The sequence below is a fragment of the Pollachius pollachius genome, assembly GCF_949987615.1.
Source record: "Pollachius pollachius genome assembly, chromosome: 5".
Lineage (NCBI taxonomy): Eukaryota > Metazoa > Chordata > Actinopteri > Gadiformes > Gadidae > Pollachius > Pollachius pollachius.
In genome coordinates this window covers 22599750-22622249 of record NC_136938.1, presented here as the reverse complement: position 1 = coordinate 22622249, position 22500 = coordinate 22599750, and the positions used below count along the sequence as shown (strand labels likewise).

General features: G+C 45.7%; 1 protein-coding gene across 1 annotated transcript in view; it reads left to right on the top strand.

Moving 5' to 3' along the window:
- LOC307076124 (neural-cadherin) overlaps nucleotides 1-22500 on the top strand; it is a gene marked incomplete at its 5' end in the record, with an annotated part of 231844 nt that overhangs the window by 161507 nt on the left and 47837 nt on the right. The window contains 2 exons of the mRNA XM_079737008.1: nucleotides 9301-9578; nucleotides 16839-17053. Coding sequence (XP_079593134.1) covers nucleotides 9301-9578; nucleotides 16839-17053 — 493 coding nt within the window. The remainder of the gene's footprint in view (nucleotides 1-9300; nucleotides 9579-16838; nucleotides 17054-22500) is intronic.

The window sequence follows — 22500 nt, the reverse complement described above, 5'->3', positions numbered from 1 at the left end:
TGTTAAACAATCCCAATTATGTGATTACTTTTTTATTCAAAAGTTAAAACCATAACAGCTTTTACTTACAGTGTTACTAGAAGCTATTATAATGATACTGACAATATGCAGTATATTTTGGCCAACTAACCAGTTCAGCGAGAAAATAAATGCTTCTAAGAACTTGTTCTAGCTGTTTATTTTTAAATACATTAAAAAGACTCCAACACACCGCAGAGGTTTACTCTGAGAAGAGAGTTGATGGCAAGCCGGATGGCAGCTCGTAATTGATGCTCTCTGTATTGCATGTCTGCCAAATGATTAGTTGTTAACCAGCATTTAGGCTCTTCCGCCTCCCATCTGTCCAACACCATGAGCAGCAGTTGTTTTATATGTTACAAGTGGTGCCTGATTGACTCATAGACAATCGATTATCATTCAAAGTTGTCTACCTGTCAAACTCTTTGTGTCTCCACTTTATCCTGATTTCAAATTTGATCAAAATCTTGTATCCTGTTTTTTATGTTTCTTACATAAACACAAACCCCTTGAGTGGATCCTTTGATGACGGATTCATTATTCCTCGATTGCTTATTTCCGACCAGAAATAAAAAACTTAACATGGGGGTCAGTTTTGGTGCATACTAAGTAAAGAATTGTGGGGTTGGATTGATAATAGAAAGCAGATAAGACCATAAGACCATACATACCATCCATGCTAATGTTTAATGAGAAGCAGGCAGTAAACAACAACTCTGGAAACAACAACACATTCAATCCTTTGTTGTGTTTTGGTTTGATGTACGCTTTTTCCCAAAGTCTTACAATACAGTGGGTGTTTACATCCTGTTTACAGCCTTTGGGAATCCAACCCATAACCCTAGCAGTGTTAATATCCTCATCACCAGTTGAATTAGTCAGGCTTATTTGGATGGGGTGTATCTTCTTTCCATGTTATCATTCTTCAAAATACCTCCTCTTCATTCCTTGTATATAATCCCTGACCAGAGGGACTTGGCATTTTGTTTGTCGCCGGGCCTTCTGCTGGAGAAGACCGTGATCGGAAAAGGTTGTGAAGCGTGGCGAGGAAGAGGTGGAGAGGGAGAGAGAGAAGGGGAGAATAAGAGAGTGAGGATCAGCACAATAGGCTGGGGTGCTGGTGGGGGCTGGGGGGGGCAGAAGATGAGATAGCTCTTATTATAAACTATTTCAATTCTCTGGAAATGCCTCAGAAGTATAGATGATATTCTATTTCCATCTCTCTCTCTCTCTCTCTCTCTCTCTCTCGCTCTCTCTCTCTCTCTCTCTCTCTCTCTCTCTACCGGAACCATCTCTACTTCTTAAGGATTATGGACATGGAGCAAAGCTTCTAGTTCCATCTTCATTATATCTGTTCCCAGCAGCAGAGCACAAGAGCAGACAATATAGTGGACTTCCTGCAGAGCTAAGCAGCTTTTTTTACCCATTGCATTTGCTGACCCCTGCTTTAAAAACCATAGAGCGTGCCCTGTGTGCCCAGGTGGTCCAGTAATGACCGTTGAGTAGAAAAAGTGGATGTTTCACAGAATTTCGTAAAGCCCAGTTCAGGTATACCATGAGGCAAGCAAAAGATTGATTTATATATTTTTTAGAAATCGATGAATAGTGCATTTCCCCTTGAGGATGGGTTATTTAAGGTCTAGCCAAGATGCTGCTCAGATTTTATAATAATCGTACATAAATTCACAAATATACCGGAACATATCATCAAGGAATTCATGAATTCATCGATGGATCATGGTGATCATTATGAAACATTGAGAAGTATCTTCATTGAGGATATTCTCCAATGCTCAGAATTATACCCCGGAAATAAATTCAGCTACATTGTGCGCTCGAAATCTGCTTTCCTCACTGGTCAGGAAGAGGAAGAAAACATCCCAGCTTGCGATTATTTCCAGGTCGGTCCACCTTCCCACAAGCCTAGTATGAGCTCATGCTACTCATGGAGACAAATGATGGTCAGTGATATGGACCACTGGAGCATGAGAAACATGACAACAAGCCCCAGATTCTTCCCAATTCTCAGCATGACACCAGCCTCCCTCCTCCTCCGCCTCCACCTCCGCCTCCATCCCTTAGCCCCACATCATCCTTGGCACTTGGTCAAAGCATTCCAAGGGGGACTGTCACAATGGCTTTGTCCATGCTAAAACGCTTGATCCCTGAGTATGGATGAACTACACATGCAGGCAGAAGCACTGAAAGAAGTCCACACACACACACACACACACACACACACACACACAAGCACAGTTCATACACTCTCAGCAACACTTAGATGTCTACAAATATAACTAAACGATGTAGAATTTATAGCCACCGGCTATTGTCTCTTCACTTCTTTAAAACATTTCAGTATATTATTTTAAGCATAAGGTAAAACCCATATTAAAACAGTATAGTGGCCGACATTTACTGGTCTGCAAAATCAAAAAGCATAAACACTGCAACCGTTAGCACCGTTCTAAAAGAAGAGAGCAGGTTTACTGCCTGCTTTATTTCCCTCATTAACAGAAAGAGCCCACTAGCGCAAAATTTAGTTTGAACAATCTCGCCGTAGACCAGCAACCTACACAACAACAACCACTACAAAGGCTGCCGCTCTCGGTCATGCACAGCGGGGTAATGGACATGTGATGTTCGGCACATCTCTCACAAAATCAGTCAGCATCATCTGCCCTGCCACATTATACCTGGAGCTGCATGATAAACACACAAGCGCACACACACACACACACACGCCTCACCAATTGCTCTTACCCCCCTCCCACGCTCCCCCTTTATCTAGAAACGACACCTTCACACAGGGGAAGATTATCATAGCAAAGTGAAACAGTGTGCCCAGCATCGCTTATCTAAATGCAAGCTGATGGGAGAGAGAAGGGGAGATGGAGAGCGGATGGGGGATGGAGGGGAAAGAGGGGAAAGGGGGGACTGAGATGGAAGGGGTGGATAAATGAGCATGGTCTTCCCCAATAGACTATATAGGCTCCCTATATAGTCTAGTGGGGTGGAAGGGGTGGATAAATGAGCATGGTCTTCCCCACTAGACTATATAGGCTCCCTGCTGTGTGCCAGGTATGGGTTGCAATTAAAAAAAAAGAAAATCTAACCACATAAGGATCACCTGGTGAGACAACAGTTTGGCTCTCTATATGCGTGAGGTCTGTTTACGAAAAAAAAGCAGGCGAGCGAGAGATTTAGATTGCTTCTTATAGTGCTCGGCGCTTGAGGGAATTGCTTGCAGCTGGAAATGTACATGGAAAGAAAATGGCCGCTTGTTCCCCATCAGACTAATGAATTAGGTAGGAAGACGCTCTCTCTCTCTCTCTCTCTCTCTCTCTCTCTCTCTCTATCGATAAACATACCTATCTAGGTCTCTCTCTCACACCTGGGAGCCCCTTTACCCCATGGATGGTTGGATGAATGTCTGGCCGCTCTAGCAAAAGACCGCCGCCGCACCGCTGCTAGGATCCCTCCTGAGGAGAGGCTGTCTGCCTCAGCCTCCCCCTCCGACCCCACCAACAACCATCCTCTCTGTTTGTTTCATTCTCCATCACTCTTCATCTTTCTTTCGTTCTTGTGTCTTGTGTTTTTGTTTGGATCTTTGCTTCTTCGTTGCCTTGTTTCTTTATTTATTTGTTCTATCTGGTGTTCTTTCTTTCATTGTTTATTTATTATTTTTACTTTCTATATTTTATTTCTTCAGTCTTGTGGTTCTTTCTCTGCTTTCGTTCTCTCTTTCTGTCTGTCTTGTTTCTTTCTTTGGTCTCTCGTAATGTATTTTCTTCACTACTATAGTACTAACGACATATTCACGATATTTCGTGAAGCTTACCTCAACTTGTAGTTTGTAGGTCCACTAAAGGGGGCGCCCGGGTAGACAATTCCCTGCCAATGTACGGACAAATCAGTATACCCATATTAGAACAGTATATTGTGCCAACAGTTACAGTTACAACAGTTACAGTCTGCAAAATCACAAAGCATAAACCCTGCAATTGTTAGCACAGTTCTAGAAGAAGAGAGCAGGTTTACTGCCTGCTTTATACCCCTCATTAAAAGGAAAAGCACACTAGTACAAAATGCAGTTTGAACAATCACGCCGTAGACCAGCACCCTATACAACAACAACCACTACAAAGGCTGCCGCTCTCGGTCATGCACAGCGAGGTAATGGACATGTGATGTTCGGCAAGTCTCTCAAAATCAGTCAGCATCATTTGCCCAGCACTATTATCCCTGCAGCTGTGAGATAAATACACACACACACACACACACACGCAAACAAATGCACACACACACTGTGGCAACCCGTTTCCCCGATTGTCAGAAACCCGGCAGGAATCACACAGAAATCAAGGGTTAAAGCCGCAGTCGGCGTTTATTTCAAGAATGAATACGTAGTCTGTATACTCGTGCTAGGGTCTCCGTGAGCCTCTAGGTCGCCGGCGTGGTGCGGAATCCCTCCGTGTCGCTTCGCCCTTCTCCCGGTCTAGCGAGTACTCCCGCCGTGTCACTTGCCCGGCGCTGTGCGGAATCCCTCCGCGTCCCTTGCCGTTCGCCCGGTCTGGTGCTTACTCCCTCCGTGTCACTCTCCCGTGGTGCGGACTCTCTCCGTGGCACTTCCTGGTTCGCCCGGTCTGGTGCCCCTTTTAAGTCCGGCTCCTGGTCCTTTCCCTTCCTCCGGCCAGGTGTCCCCGATTGCGCTGATTGGGGGGAGAGACGTGGTGCTCTCTGTCGCCGGCTGGAGGGTGGCGACGGTAAACCCCCGTCTACTGCGTGTCCTCGGACCCGCCCGGTCCGAGGTTCAGCGGCGGGATGCCACACTCCTCCACCGCTTGCTCAGGCCTCTGGTCGTCGGTGAACCCGCTCAGGCAGGCATCCCGGCGTGACAGGGCGTCGGCGTTCCTGGCTCCGGCCATCCACTTCCGGGGGCGTGGTCGGTGACCAGGATGACCTCCCTCCCTAGGAGATAGTACCTGACGTTCTGGAGGGCCGGGAACCACCGCGTCACTCGAGCGTTGGCGTCCTTGGCTCCGGCCATCCACTTCAGGGGGGCGTGGTTGGTGACCAGGATGACCTCCCTCCGCCCTCCACCGGCTCTGGGCTTGATAGGCGCACTCGTGGTCCACTGTGATTCGCTGCAGCGGCTTGGCGGTCGACGCCTTCTTGGAGCCGGGGTCCTTGGTCACCTCCTCCATCAGGTCGTCATCGTCGTCGTGGCCCGTGGGTCCAGAGGGGACCCGGTGGTCGTCCGAGCTCTTGTCGGGATCTGGAAGCTTCACAAGTTTACCTGTCTCCGGGAGGTCGTCCCCATCCACGTCCAGCGTGATGGCGGCTTCATTGGGGATCGACACGGACATGTGATCGTCTCTGGATCGGCCTCGAGCTCTGGCTCCGAGTCGGCCTCGAGCAGCGCCACGGCCTCTGGTTCCGGTGAGGCCGCGGGCTCAGCCTCCTCTGTTCGCCCTCCGGGGGGCGACGGAGGCCTAGTGGCCCCGTAGGCCTGTTGAGCTCCCCTCACCCCTCTGCGGGGTGGTTCTCTCCGGCTCCGGAGTTCACGCGCCGGGTCCTGTAGCCGGTGGAAGATCGGGCAGTCCTTCCCGATTAGCAGCGGCACCGGTAGGTGGGGTACGATCCCTGCCCGCGTCGTGAATACCCCGTGCGGGGTCCGGATGACGACGTGGCAGGTCTCGAGCGTCCGGGTGTCCCCGTGTATGCAGGTCACCTCTATGGGCGCGCCCTCCTTCCCGCCCGCCAAGTCGGGGCGGAGGAGAGTGACCACGCTGCCGGTATCCACGAGGGCCTGCGTGCCCCGGTTCATTACCCGCGCCGGTATGGTCGGGCCTCCTGTTTTCCCCTGTGCCCAGCAGGTCGCTAGCATGCATGGCTGCGTCTGCTGCCGACGTGGCTCGTCTCACGGCCCCGCCTCCCGCGGCCTCGTCTCCCGCGGCCTCATCTCGGGCCGCGTCGTCTCTGGCGGCGTCGTCTCCGGCTGCATCGGGGCAGCGGTCGCGGCGGCGGTTGCGGCGGCGGTCGCGGCGCTTAGTTCGGTGAGCCGTAGTACGACCTCGTAGAGCAGGGCCAGACTCTCCGTGGTCTCCCGCTGCTGCTGCTGGGCGGGCGTCGCCGCGGTCCCATCCGGGTTCTGCATGCCGGCTGAAGGGGGTTCCCTCACAAAACCGGCCCGTAGCGCGGTCGAGTTGACAGCATTCTCCACCATATGTGGCAACCCGTTTCCCCGATTGTCAGATACCCGGCAGGAATAACACAGAAATCAAGGGTTAAAGCCGCAGTCTGCGTTTATTTCAAGAATGAATACGTAGTCTGTATACTCGTGCTAGGGTCTCCGTGAGCCTCTAGGTCGCCGGCGTGGTGCGGAATCCCTCCGTGTCGCTTCGCCCTTCTCCCGGTCTAGCGAGTACTCCGTGTCACTCTCCCGTGGTGCGGACTCTCTCCGTGGCACTTCCTGGTTCGCCCGGTCTGGTGCCCTTTTAAAGTCCGGCTCCTGGTCCTTTCCCTTCCTCCGGCCAGGTGTCCCCGATTGCGCTGATTGGGGGGAGAGACGTGGTGCTCTCTGTCGCCGGCTGGAGGGTGGCGACGGTAAACCGCCGTCTACTGCGTGTCCTCGGACCCGCCCGGTCCGAGGTTCAGCGGCGGGATGCCACAACACACACACAAAACTTAAACTTCTCAACCATTGTCTTCTCCTATACTCAAACCTTTACTCAAACCTCTCCTCCATCCACTATAAGAAAGGATTAATTGTTGTAATTAAAATATGTATTCTGTTTTGAAAAAGTATATTGCAAAATGGCCTTAACCCTAGCTTTTCAATTTGTGTGTGTGTGTGTGTGTGTGTGTGTGTGTGTGTGTGTGTGTGTGTGTGTGTGTGTGTGTTTTTCTGCTTGTATGTGTGTAGGCGTGCATGCCTATCTGTGTGGTGCTTACACTCTGACTCTGTTCAGGGCTACTGGAGTGTTGCTAAGTTACACATTCAAGTGTTTTCAATTTCACAGCATGCCTTTTCATTTCTTTCACTACCAATTCTGCTACTTAAAAGTAATAATTTATCATTGAAGGTCTTGGTCTCAGGTTGAGAGCATAATGTGTTGACTTCTTTTTTCTGCCACTTGAATTCCTGCTGTATCATTACGTACAGCTTCTTTCAGTAGAAAGAAACTTGAAAACGCAATCAAACAGCACAGGTTTCAAAGATTTCATCTCAGCAGTTATCAATTCCAATCGTCTGTGACACATAGCCAAGGGGTCTGCAACATAATTGATCCACTTAATCATTTTTTCAGGTGTTTATCTGAATTCTCGATGCCCTAATGCCCTAATAACTATTCCCAAAATCAATAATAAATGCTCCACTAATAGAAGGGCACTATACAATCCTCCGCTTTATTGATGGGCATCCCCTCCTGGGAGTATGTCGATTATGTTATTTCTGGCTTGTAACCATAAAGAGGTCTGAGAGGAAGCAGGAATTAGTGTGTTTCATTTATTTGATGGGGGGGGGGGGGGGGGGGGGAGAGAGAGAGAGAGAGAACAAATCCTAACAAACCACTGGGGAGACTTGTTTAAGAGAAGAAAGAAAAAGAAAAACAGATAAACCATGATTGTTGCCTGGAGGCCGACAGTCTATTTTATATTCATTTGTCTTAAAAGAAAACTAAACATGCAAAGACAGTCAACACTAACAAAGGCAAATTAAGCGTTGCTTGTATCAAAGAGATAACAAAATCCCCAGGCCAACTTTGGGATTACTTGTAACAGATGTGAACCGCAGTGCTTTTAAATTGACTCCTTATTATGCCATGTGGAATCACTCTGCTTCGTTAGTGTTGGGTTATCGGGGGATTCCGTGTTAAAAGGTAAAGTGTTTGTGAATGGGAGAATTAATAGACAGCAAAGCGTGACATTTGCGCACAGCATATACAATCATCCTGTCCGTTTCATTGAGGATATTCCATGAAACGTTCGGTAAGCGTGTTTCCTTATCAGCTTCACCTGGGGGATTGTGAATAAATAATCCACTTCGGAGCGTTGCCCTCATAGCAATCTAATTTGCTGATGTATGCAGAAACATCACAACAACACTTTGAAGTTCCTTATGAATCGGGGTCATCTCATTTGCTCTGATCTGAGCTTTGTATCAGCGCAGGGCGCTACCAAAATATAATGCTTATGTTCACGTAAATGAGGCGTGTCAGCTCTCTACTGCCAACCGTTTGAACTCCACATCAACCTGCATTAGACCAGGGCTCAGGGTGACTCGTCTCTTCTGGCTCGGCGGTCGACTGCCTTTTCTGTTGGCGCACGTGGTCGCCTTTTAGAGTCGGTACGGAAACATTTCTAAGATTTCTTTTGTGCTCCTTTTGTTTGGTTTGAGCCAGAAGCTGAAGAACTCTAAGTTTACGGATTTTTCCATGCGATGACAAGCTTAATGGCTTCAATGTTATTGTTGTATTTATCAAGTGAATCATTTTCTCTATTCACATTTTTTCCATTGAATGTGTTATGCACACAATATTATTCTATGGAATCATCCCTTCCTTCCTCCGTCCAACTTTCTCTCCCTCCTTCACCCATCTCCCTCCTTCACTTCCTCCCTTCCCTTATCCATCTTTCTCTGTCCCCTTCTCCCTCCCTCCCCGAATGCACCACCCTCCAACATCCCATCCCTCCTTACCTCATCCATATTGCTCCTTCTCCCTCCCTCCTTCACTTCCTCCCTTCCCTTACCTATCTTAATCTCGGCCCCTTCTCCCTCCCTCCCCTAATGCACCTCCCTCCTTCACTTCCTCCCTTCCCTTACCTATCTTAATCTCGGCTCCTTCTCCCTCCCTCCTTCACTTCCTCCCTTCCCTTACCTATCTTAATCTCGGCTCCTTCTCCCTCCCTCCTTCACTTCCGCCCTTCCCTTACCTATCTTAATCTCGGCCCCTTCTCCCTCCCTCCTTCACTTCCTCCCTTCCCTTACCTATCTTAATCTCGGCCCCTTCTCCCTCCCTCCTTCACTTCCTCCCTTCCCTTACCTATCTTAATCTTGGCCCCTTCTCCCTCCCTCCTTCACTTCCTCCCTTCCCTTACCTATCTTAATCTTGGCCCCTTCTCCCTCCCTCCCCTAATGCTCCCTCCAACGCTCCCTGCCTTACTCCCTCATCCACATCACCCCTTCACTCTCCCTTCCTCCTTCGCTCTGTCCCCCACCGCCCTCCCCCCTCTCCTGCCCTCCCCCTTCACTCTCCCCCCCCCCCCCCCCCACAGCTCCAGTCCTTCCTGCAGGTCAACGTGTCCCAGGTGCGGGTGGACGAGTGCCCCGGCTCAGACTGCGACGGCGCCAGCGGCTGCACCACCACCCTGAGCGTGCGTGACGCCCTGACCGTGGTGGACTGCGGCCCCATGGGCCTGGTGTCGGTGACGGTGGAGCCCATGGCCGTGTGCACGTGCCCGGGCCGGGACCACTCCCACCAGCCCTGCGGAACCTACCCGAGGAACCCCTGCTTCAACGGCGGCACCTGTGTGGACACGCAGAACGGCTACAGGTACGTGATGGGGTACTGTGGAGGGGCCGCTCACACTCATACATACACACACACAATCCTTCATACACACACACGCAGATATACACACACACACACACACACACACACACACACACACGCAGATAGACACACACACACACGCAGACATACACATACATACATACATACATACATACATACATACATACACACACACACACACAATCATTCATACACACAAACACACTCATACATAAACAAACACACACACACACTCATTCATACACATACATCCATAGAAATACACATACACACACTCATACATACACACACTCAAATACACACATGTACCCACACACACACAAACGCACACACACACACACACACACACATACATGATTATACATAAACACAACCACACACATACAAACAGTAACACACACACACACACACACACACACATACACACATACACAAACACACACACACACACAAACAAACACACTCATACATAAACAAACACACACACACACACACACACACAAATGTGTGTCTTCTATATCCTCTATACCTCTTTCTATCCAATTCAATAATGTGAGAACAATGTATTGGCTTCCCTTCATAAACTTATTGGATATAAAACATTTTCACAGTCGACCTGTTAGCTTAATATCTGAATGTTCATTGCAATGGTATGCCAGATACTTTCTTGGTAGAAAATCAATTTTTCTTTGAAGGGAGTTGCTTTCAACCTCATATTATAATATTATAATCTCAACTACCACTGTTGCACCAAGGCATCAATCCACCATCAATACCCTTGCAAGTAAAGACAAAGTTAAATATCATACAGATGAATAATTCATAGACTGATTCAATATTGAGAGGGGGGATTTGTAAAGTGCTCAGAAGGAGATGGAGATGAACAAATCAAGGTGCTAGGGTATAAAGTTGAGGGTGTGAATTATATTTCACTCTCTTTTAACAGAAAAAATCAATAGACTTTTGTTGAAACTGATAGTGTGAAAATCTCAAAGGCTGAAGGGGAGTTGTGAATCCTGCCATGCTTGCTAGCAGAATTCAAATAAAAAGCAGGAAGAATTTATTTAGTGGTGTACCTGAGTGATCTCAAATAGGGCAATACATTTTTGGCATATCTGATATTTGTCATTAGATCATCACATTGTGTACAGCTCTCAGTCATGGCCTGACATGCAAAGATTAAACTTCATTGTGCCTGCAACCAACAATGCACAGGAAAAAACATATCAAAAATGAAAAAGAGTGTAAGTTCCTATCCCACAATCGCACCAATAAACTCAACTCCAAACTAATGAATAACTGTGAACATTGTGAACCCAGCCGCCCTCCAACCTAATTGGAGAACACTGAACAGACAAACAAAGTAATTTGAATTAATTGCACACATACATGCTTGCATTAATACATACAGTACACACATATATAGGATCTACAAATAACCTTTTCCCCCTGGCGTTTCAAAATACAACTCTCCACAAGAGCTTCTGTTTCTTCGCATATCAGGCAGATTGGTTTGGTTTTCGATTGAGGGAAAATAAACATGTCCTTTTCAATCCATTTGTGCATGTTCTTAGTACGCAGATGTTCAATGTCAACTTTCTTTTAGTGGCCACCTTTGAACATGCCATTTAAGATTGGTTCTCGTCTGAAATCAACACTGCAAACAAAGCTAGGCTAATAGCTTACTGCTGGCTAAACTAGACTATAAGCTGTAACAATACTATTGTATGTCATTTTACATATGACATTTTAGAGTGTGAACTTAGAAATGATCAGCGGTAATATGCACCTGTTGAATAGAGTGACAGAGTTGGGTTTATACAATGACCAATTACGAAACTTAATTAATTAAGCGAAGAACATATCATAACAAAGCAAAAGGATGAAGCTAGCTGCGCTGTCAACCTTGCGTCATCCCATCGTTGTCATGGAGATGATTGTGCCGCTGAATGGGATTGGACTAATCTAAAGGGAGAAACCCTCACAGAAACAGTGGAGCAGTCAAACATTTTAAGCACTACTTGCATTGGAGAAAGCTGTGAATCTCCACTTGTCGAATCGTGACAATGTTGCCCAGAAAATACAAAAATTACTTATGATAAAATAATAATAATAATTATAAAAAAATAAATAATAATAATTAGCTAAGAGTCCACAGTTATGGTTTTGTCCGGATGTGGACCCGAGTCGGGGCTTTGAAGATGATTGGTTTCTCATTCGCTTAAGGTGTGTTGTTTATTATTGTCCACAAAATACCCAGAAATTGTCATAACAAGTCTTTTTTTAATTGTAATAGAGGTGAAACATTTAAACTGCTTCAAGTGTGTTAATTAAAACTATTCCGGTCTACTGATGTGCAGGGTAGCAGATACTAAAGTGTAAATACCAGCCTTAAATAAAGGAACACATTAGGGACTTGAACAATGATTCCTATCTAACGCTCCTGTTTTGGTTAATAGGATTTATGTTTTGTATAGTAATGGAAATATATTGCATCTGCAACATAATTACTAAATACTACCAATGGCTTCTCTTATATGTAGGGATTAGAAACGTATGTCACTCAGAACCTGACTATTTTTATGTAAAGTAAAAACTAAAGCTACACTTTAAAGACAGCTTTAGATACAGCTATATTCCACTTTCAAGAGTAACATTATTTACTGTGAAAATGGTCAAATGAATAGTGTTAGACGCTCTATTTTAAAAAAACATAGATAAACATGTTCTAATAAAAAGAAAAATTGAAAGGGTCTGCAGAAGACATTTGTCAGCCTCTCTGCTGGCCAAATCCTGAATGAGTATTTAGTGTATTTCTCTGTGTGGATGTGGAAGGGACCAGGTGGCTGACCAGCAATAATGTACCCAGACCTCTGTGGCCGTTCCCTGGAGTCCAGCCTTGAAGGTTACAAGGCCTTCATTTTTACATTATGGATCTAAAGATGAAGAAAATAGCATTTCTTCCCTCTCCAACCACATGGAGAAGCTAACACGCTGCGCGTCAAGCTCTGCGGTGTGAAAGACTCAGTGCATGACATTATACGTGTGCACGCATGCATGTGCATGTCCATGCGTGGGAAGGGGGGTGGGTTGGGTAATCGCAGCGTCAATGTATATCCACTGTTGTCGGGTCAGAGGCGTTTCCCCGCTTTACCCTTTGAACGAGGAGCCCGGTTCAGAGCCCGGGGGGGGGGCCTGTGTGGGGGGCATAACCCTGGCTTGTCTTAGCCTCACCCCACCTCTGAGGCGGACTCGGCCCCCACCTCTTTCGCGGAGATCGTTGAAGGGCTCTCTGCGACCAATTAGAGTGACGGCGGGAAAGCGTGAGGGCCCTTGTTCTCCCACAGAAAACAAGACACCGACGTGGACTTTATTTAATGATGAAATCTTGTCGTGTGTGTGTGTGTGTGTGTGTGTGTGTTTGTTTGTTTGTTATGCAAATATTATATATTTTTTGCGGTGCACCGTGTGGTCGGACAATAACCGTTGCCTCTTTCTGTCTCTGGGGCGACGGGAGGCTATTTGGTTTTTCGTCGTCTTCGGCTTGCGTGTCGACGGTTCGACTAACAACGACGACGAGAGGATGTCAATAACGGCGTGCCTGCGATGGCGTCCGGGAGGGAATGATTTGGTTCTGGGGGTCCATAAGCCTCTCTCTAGCGTGTGTGATGGGATATTCTAAATATATACTCCATATCACATCTTCACACGGCACAGACACCAGATGCCAAGCGTAGCCCTGACCTACCTCCCCCCCACAACACCAAACACCTAAACAAACAGTCTGTCGCATACACAAGTAAACAACGACTTGACGCTCATAAACATATTGTTGTTGTCTCAAGTAGCACACTCAGCATTATTCTGCAGACCCTTTCAAATTATAAGCAGAGAGTGAAACAGACAAGGGTCTAATTCTGACTCAACCTCTCCGGATGGGATGTAATGTGGCTCACCGCAAGTCCATAGCAGAAGGACTGGATGCAGCACAGAATAATCACTGGATTAAACGCACACTGAGACACATGCGCACACAAGCACGCACACATATACACACACACACACCCACACATGTTGTTCCTCTCTCTTTCTATCACTCTCTCTCTCTGTATCACCTTCTCTCCTTCTCTCTTCCTTCCCTAATCTTCTCTCTGATCCTGCCTTCATCTAAATAAATAGTGTGTGCTGCATATAAAACCAAACAACATAGAACCAGTGACTAAATCAGTTGTTATGCTTACCACATTAACACCCACCAATACACCTTGTTTGATTCTGAACCATGTTTTTTTGCTACATATCTTTCACTCTCTTTCTCTTTCCTATTTTGTCGATTAAGGCACAAATCCCATTGAAATGTATGCATACAGCCACCAAGACACCACTTATTCAGTCTACATATTGTCCCTCTCCTGTCCTACATTCCGGTCGATTTCCGACCTCAAACTTTACTTGCCTAGAATCTTTGAATTGGCCGTCACTGTGTGTGATAATCCTGGACAGATGCAATGCGGTGAAGCAACCCAGCCGGGACGTGACGGGTATGTAAGGGTTCAGGGGAGCCCCCACCACTTATGAGCTCATACGTCTTGAATGTCTCTTGGAAGTCAGTGTGTTCCTGTCGTCGACTTAGCGTGGGATGAGTGTAGCACTGTGGGTAAGTTGGGTAAAGATCACACAAGCCCATGCTAGGCTCTCAACGGAAACCGATGTTGTCATGTCTTTGAGCACAGCAGCAATCTTACCCGGAAAAGGAAGGTAAGTCTGCTCTGTCTCATGTAAGGGTAGCAGAGTCTTGAGGATGTGTCAATTTCGGTATGGTTGTTCCACACTCACGACGATGAATAAGTAAATGCATACAGTTCATATTCAGAGTTTTTAGTGGGTTATTTTGAAAACAGCCTTTTATACTCACAGCAGATTAATCGAAGGAAGCCAACGCGATCTGGCTCCATGTTGAGTTTCACTCTCCACACCCCTGTGGAGCCAGGGGGTCAGCCATTTTCACACGTCAAGTTTTTCTTCAGTACCATTAGCATCTGAATCGTTTCCCGAGTCACTTTGTGCACCCAAGTCTTTTGGCATTTCCCTGCCTGGAGTCAGAAGTGCTTCTCCCTCCTTGATCTCGGACGTGCAAAGACGCAGGCAGGCCTTCCTGCACTACCTGACTTTCTTAAGACCAACATTCATCTGCATTATGGGACGTCATACCTCAGCCATGATAGCATGGTGTTTTTATTTCTTCTCCGTACTAACAGGTTGTGGCGGAAGTTATTTTGCCCGAAACATCCATTTGCTGTTGTTGTCTGGACTGGTTGTAGGGCTCAAGTCTCTCTCAGATGAAAGCATCTGAGACAAATTTTCACAATTAATTGCACAGTTGACGAATTATGTCCCCTCAATGTATCTAATAGTCCTGCTTCAAATTCTGCAATGCTATGATAATCAGGGCAGCCTTGCGATACATTTTCTGTATATTGAATAGCACAGTGGCTCACATTGTTAGGATTTTTCTCTTTTAATATGTTTTTTGTTTGGATTGGTTTTGTGAACTATTTATCATTCTGCTATAACAATGGGCCCTGGGCCTGGATGTGTTCTCAATGCTTAATCCACTTACTGATAGATTCCATCCTCTGGCTTCTCCAAGGTTAGCAAGTTACGCAGCGAGTCGCACCTCTGTGCAATAGAATGAAACCCTTGCATCATAAAGCAAAACAGTTGAATACAGAACTTTAATGCGCTTTCTTTGCCCAACCTTTGAATATGCATCAGTGGGAATTTTCATCGAGATGTCGTTCGCCATCTCGATCCAGTTTTTTATTGGACCAATAGCATGGAACCAGCAAAGCCCATTGGTCAGATGGAGATTATGAATATGTCCAAACTCCTCTTGTTTTGACCTAGTGCACACACGCACACACACACACCCGCACACAGGCAATATTACATTTATTTGGAGAGCGGAGAGGCAGTCTGGTTGAGTGTTGCAGTGCAGCTGAGTAGGCCAACCAATTACATTTACATAGAGCCAACAAGACAAAGCCGCCATGTAAGGCTCAAAAGTACTCTCTGCTTAAAATTGACCAAAAAAATCTCCAAACCAAATTCGACATACACAAGGCTGTACCTGCACGTGGTGCTCCGGCGTATCGACATGCATGTGCTTTCCTCTTAGTTTGTGTTTGTACATGTACTTGCGTGTGTTTGTGTGTGTGTGTGTGTGGGGGGGGGGGGGGGGGGGGGGCAGGGGATTGGAAGGGGGGGAGGGGGGTGTTAGTGTGTGATCTGTTTGTCTCGTCGTCTGCAGGCAGTGAAGAGACATCACAATCCTCAGCAGTCAGGTACCATCTCAGATCTCAGTGATTTGTGACAGCCGGCAACCTGTGTGTTTGTCTTACTGCGTGCTTGTGTATATGTGTCTTGGTGTGCTTGTGTCTTTATGGCTGGGTATGCTTGTGTGTGTGTGTGTCCTCTGTCTACCCCAGATGAGCATGATGAAGGAAGGGAATTGTAGCAAAAAAAAAGAGAAAACATCCTGATGAGAAATTAGTGTGTGTGTTTGTTTGTTTATCTGTCAGCATGGATGTATGTGTGTGGGTGTGTGTGAGTGTGTGCTTATATCTGTGTTTTAGTGTTTGTGTTTGTGTGTGTGTGTGTGTGTGTGTGTGTGTGTGTGTGTGTTTGTGTGTGTGTGTGTGTGTGTGTGTGTGTGTGTGTGTGTGTGCATTCAGGTACCACTGTTTGGCTGTTTGTGTGTAGTCGGGGAGTAGGTTTATTTCCACTGTTTAGTAATATATCTACAATGTGTAATTCCAAGGCCATAGTTGAAAATTAGGAGAACAAAAAGGGGCATATTATGAACGAAAAGACACAATTAGGTATAATTACTAATCATACCTTGTTTTATAATGATCACAATTAATGTCAATCATGGAAGTTTGTCAGGTTTTATAATTCCCTTTTTCTTATTTTCTCTATTTGAAGAAACACACACACACACACACACACACACACACACACACACAAACAACAGACTTATATCCACTTACGTACCCTCATGTCTATCACATTGGACACAAAATTGATGTTTTCACGATGAGACAATCAAACCCATTGCGTGTTTTTCCAATGGGAGACATAACATGGCTTGGGGGTCAATTGGAAGCATGTGTGCCTACTCAGTATGAAACCACAGCCACCAAAAATAACCTCTAATCCCCCCTCACTCTCCTTCAGGTGCCAATGCCTGGCGCAGTTCGAGGGCCCCGAGTGTCAGCAGAACAAACGCAGTTTCCACGGTAACGGCTATGCGTGGTTCCCGCCGCTGGCGCCGTGCTTTGAGAGCCACGTGTCGCTGGAGTTCATCACGGAGCAGGTGGACGGCCTGCTGCTGTACAGCGGACCCTTGGCCCAGCTGCTGCCCTGGGACCAGGAGGACATCATGGCTATAGGTAGGACAGCATGGCTCTAGGTAGGACAGCATGGCTCTAAGTAGGACAGCATGGCTCTAGGTAGGACAGCATGGCTCTAGGTAGGACATTATCACTATAGGTAGGACCGCATGACTATAGGTAGGACAGCATGGCTCTAGGTAGGACATTATCACTATAGGGAGGACAGCATGGCTATAGGGAGGACAGCATGGCTATATGTAGGACATGGGTATCAATGATATAGGAAGGACATGGAGGGGGCTGGAAAAACAATATAATTGTATACATGTTTAACTGAATAGCTATATGAATGACTGGCTGGGTGACATTAGGCAGAGTATCAATATGTGAAAAAGAGAATAGTACTAGGCTTTCTCAAAAGACTAGTCTTTTTCTCCTTCGGCATGGATCCAAGATAAACAAAACACACCCTTAAATGTCACAAAAGCCATGCATAAAGTGTGTTTGTCTTGACATGTGATTGTTTGGCTCTGCCTCTTGGTTCAGGTATATTGGAGCTGGATGTATTATCTGATACGGATGCGTCGTCATTTATCTTAAAAGCCACAACAGTGCGAGGGAATCATTTCAATGGTTTAAGCTGTCTTTGTTTATGCATCTTTCACTGCGAAATGCAATCTGTCTACGCATTATTCCAACTGTCAACAACACTGCGGCATACTTCCACGTACACAGTATGTGTGTGTCTTTGTGGTGATATTTGTGTATGTGTGTGTGTCTGTGTCTGTGTGTTTTAGTGTCTGTGTATGTATCTTTGGGTTTATGTGTTTGTGGGTGTCTGTGTTTGTGTGCGAGTTTGTGTGTGTGTGTATGGGAAAGTGGGTGGTGATAATGGGTTTTAGTGTTATAAACTTGATCTCATACCTTGATGCTCCTGGGAATATCGCAGGGTGTTTCGGAGAGTGAAGCAGGGTTGCATTCACAGAGGCGGGCAGGAATTAAGGAAGAGGCGGGAGAACAAAATGTCTTGTACATTTCCGAATATTTTGGGCTTTTATCTTGCAGACTGACAGCCCACTCCATTTCTCTTGTAGTCTCTCTCCCTCTCGCTCTCCCTTTCTTCCTTTCTGTCTCTCTCGCTCTCTCTGTCTCTCTCTGTCTTTGTCTTTGTCTTTGTCTTTGTCTCTGTCTCTCTCTCTCTCTCTCTCTCTCTCTCTCTCCCTCTCTCTCTTTCCCTCTCACTCTCTCTTTATTTCTTTCTCTCTCTCTCTCTCTCTCTCTCTCTCTCTCTGTCTGTCTCTGTTTCTCTCTCTCGGGAGAAATTCTGTTGTTCGATCACTGCCAAAATAATGTGCGTGGGGAGTTAAGCACTACTGGTAAAGTTACGTGTGCGTTTCTGTGTGATATGTGTGTGTGTGTGTGTGTGTGTCCACATCAATGTGCCTGTGTGTTATTGTTTGTGTTTGCTTCCATGCTTTAGTTACCTGTATCATCAGAAGGCTGGGAAGAGACACTCTTTTGGAACAAGACTAGTCAGTGGGTGTGCTCAGAGCTGGATTCTCATTGGTCAGAGAGAGTATTCAGTGGGGTTTTACACTTCGAGAGAGATGATGCATTAATTTCAAGGTTCAGCTGCTACTACAGATACATCATAAGGCGGTCGTGCTCCCAGCTGAATCTACAGGGACTGAGGTAAGAATCTAAAGAGGTTCTCCCTTTAAAACAATGGTGGTTTAAGTGTAACTAATGAACACTAACAAAATAAAGATCAAATATTAATACATTTGTGACCATGTTGGCCAATTATGCCATTGATTGCTTGCTTGTTAACCTCAATCAGATACCGTTTAACACTTTCTATGTAAATTAAGATCCTATGCATCGGTGTGATTTGGATGTTCTTTAAAAATACATTGAACACGATTAGTTAAATCTGAATCGTATACAAGTCCGCCGACATGCCCTACTGAGCGCTGCGAGCTTGGCCGATTCACTTATGATCTCTTCCACCCACCCCCCTCTTTTTTATTTCATACATGGCTGTCAAAAAAATGTTCTCCATAATATGTTATGCCATACCAGCAGCCATGTTGTGGGTGTCGCTTCGGATATCTGCATCGCACATACATTTTGTTCATTTTACTTTTGGCAGCACAGTTTCACCTTTGTCACACGGCGCTGATGGAATCCCTCCCAAACACGGCGAGGAACTAGATGTGAAGGGAGGGAAGGCAGCCAAGACAATCCATGGGAACACACAACAACACATGGGACACCAAGAAACAGGGAGAGCAAGCCCGGCCGCTCGGCACGGATGTGATTGAAAGACAAAAGAGCCGTATTGGAACGGGTTACAATGACAAGAACATGCACAAGAAAACAGTGTACGCATGGGTGTCTGTGTGTTTGTGTGTGTGTGTGTGCGTGTGCGTGTGCGTGTGTTCGTGCATGCGTGCGTGCGTATGTGCGTGTGTGTGTGTCGAGGGAGGAGGTGTGTGTGTGTGTGGCGGGGGGGGGGGAGTTGTCTGTCAACCAGGCCGCTGCGCGTGGAATTGGTTCACACAGCCGCGATCTGAACTTCAGACACTTGCGTGACGTTACGTGTGACGGCGGTGACAACAACATCGATAACCCTTTGATTAAAAAAAGGGAGTGGATGAGCTGCTCCGGCACCAGGGTGCGGACAGCTTAAAGAAACTCCCTCTGTTGATGTCTGAGGGAAGCTGAGTTCGTTTTTTTATCCGCTGTGGGGATTGTGTGCGTATGTGCGTGCGTGCGTTCATGCGTGCATCAGTGTGCGTGCGTGCATGCATGTGAAACTTAAAACTATATTAAGGAGATCTCACTCCCGGACCCATGCATCTGTGATGAGCACTCAGGCTTGTCCATGTTTTAGGTGTGAGTATGTGTGTCTGTATGTGTGTTTGTGTGTGTGTGTTAGTATGTGTGTGATGAACTGGGTACTGTGACTTTCCCCATATTTGAAGTGGATGACAGAACCGGTGCATGGGAGTGTGCCAAGGGAGAGAGAGGAAAACGGATCCTGGTTTGCGGTCATCATATCAGTGTGTGTGTGTGTGTGTGTGTGTGTGTGTGTGTGTGTGTGTGTGTGTGTGTGTGTGTGTGCGTTTAACCGACTTCTGTTGAATGAATTAACGGATGGCTCAACAAGGGAGAAATAAGCTAAGTTAAAGTGGCGATTCAGATCGAAATCCAAACTTTTAAAATGAAGCTCTGTTGAATCCGATGCGTTGTCCAAGGCCCAGGTGTGATCCATGGTCGGTGTGTCTAAAGCACTTGTCTTACACAAGGATTGAGCCTCACCAAGACAACTGCAGTTCAGGCAGCACACTGCATGGTTTCCATTGGAAGATGTGCTGGAGCACTTTTATTTCAGAAATCTTTAAAGGTTCATTATGTTTAATTTAGTACTGGCAGTGAACCAAATGACTCCCCCAACCCCCCAGCCCAGACCCTTTCCAACAGCTAGGTTGGCTTGTATCTTATAAGCTGAGTTTTTTTGTTCATTTTGCTCATTTTATTCACACCATAGTCTGAAAATAAATCAGTTTTACCTATCACAGTCTGCTTTCTTTGTCATAACCACTATTTACATATCAGCGTTTGAAATATAACGCAAAGGTTGCGATGAATAACAATTAAGGAACACTAACTACGGTTGATGGCTAACAATGTGGTTCTCAACCTATAGTTCACTGCATAATTAGGGTGACAGCACACCTCGTAATGCATTGGCATTAGCATACTAATTGACCACTAACTACCGCTACGTGCAATCATTATTGGTCATTAATTCATCAGCTTAGCTGTTACTGACAGAATGTCAGCCAAAAAACAATAGTTTTAACAACGGATTTGTGCTGTGACTGACTAGATTATTAACAAGCCTCTATATATGTACTTTATATGTAATACTTATATTTACTATAAATATAATAAGAGAACGGTTGGAATGAAATTTTAACAGTGAACCTTGAAGATCATCATATGCGCTACGTAGACTTTGGTCCAACTATTGAAAATAGAAATATATTAATTCAAAGAGACCATTGGTTTGTATATCTGCGATATAATCATTATCTCTCAAATATCTCTGTTTGAAATCTAACACAAAGGTTTGAGTCAATGACAATTAAGGGTTGCCTAATTACAGTTGATGGGCTAACAATGTGGTTCTGCACCTATAGTTCACGGCGTAATGCAAAGTGACAGCCCGCTTCGTAATGCATCAGCATTAGCATATTAATTAACCTGTAAATTTACCACTATGCGCCACCATTAGTGTTTATTTATTTATCAGCTAAGCGGGTACTGACAGAAGATTTACTTCTGACGCAGTTTGGCAATTTTCTTATCTTTTTCCAATCTAAGAGTGCTTGGGCTTTGAGTGTAAGGGCACCCATGTGACATAAAAAGAACATTGTTCAAAAGCACTTAAGAAAATACAAATCCTTTCCTTGGATTAGAATAGGGATAGCAAAGGAACAGAAGAGGTCTGTTAAACGTAATGGCTAAAAGGGTAGTGCTAGACAGAGCGTACTCATTCCAAGGTACAAAAACTTGTCCAGATAACCCTAGCCATCCAGTCCAATGCCGCCATTGACAATTGTAACCTCACTTTGGCCTTTTAGTCGCTACATCTATCCAAAGAATGTAATAATATGAAAAAATCATTCTCAGAAGCATTATGCACCAAACCCATGCTATGAAAGGACTGCCAGCACTTTTGGCCATGAATGTGGTTCTTCATTGGTGTCAATAGGTTACCCTTTGATTGGCATCAATTCACTTGGTTAATAAGAAGGCTGGAGAATACAGTTAGAAAGGGTTACTTATGGATTCCCTCTGAAATTGCCAAGTCAATGCAGAATGGTAAAGTTCAGGATGGGGATCTGAAGCGCATTTTAGTTGTTTTAAAATAATTGGCTCTCTTGTGGAAAGAGGCCTCAATTATTGGTCACTGGATTTACAGAATGTCAAACGGTTATGGGTAATATTTTGTAAACTGAGCTAGCTCACCCGACACACATCCTACTGGCTTGGTTTGTCCCGATACGAGGTGGCGATGTCACCCCACATCAACAATGCCCGCCAATACACTTTTCGCATTTATATTAGTCACATCGATTGCTCTTACGACTCGTATTCTGGGGAAATCATCGACTCGATCCTTTGAAAATGCAATGTTGTTGCTCCCGAGTCTGGCATGAGTGTGTGTGTGTGTTTGAGGCATTCATTCACACACACACACACACACACACACACACACACACACACACACACACACACACATACACACACACACGTAAATGTCACACACATACATACACACACGCACACACAGATGCACAGACACACACACACTGCAAATAGCAATGAGCGATAATAGCCAGAGGCAGGAGTTTGTTGAATCAATAGACAAATTAACATGACAAATTAAATCTGTGTGATTGCCGTACCCTCGAGGAATATAAAAGAGAAAA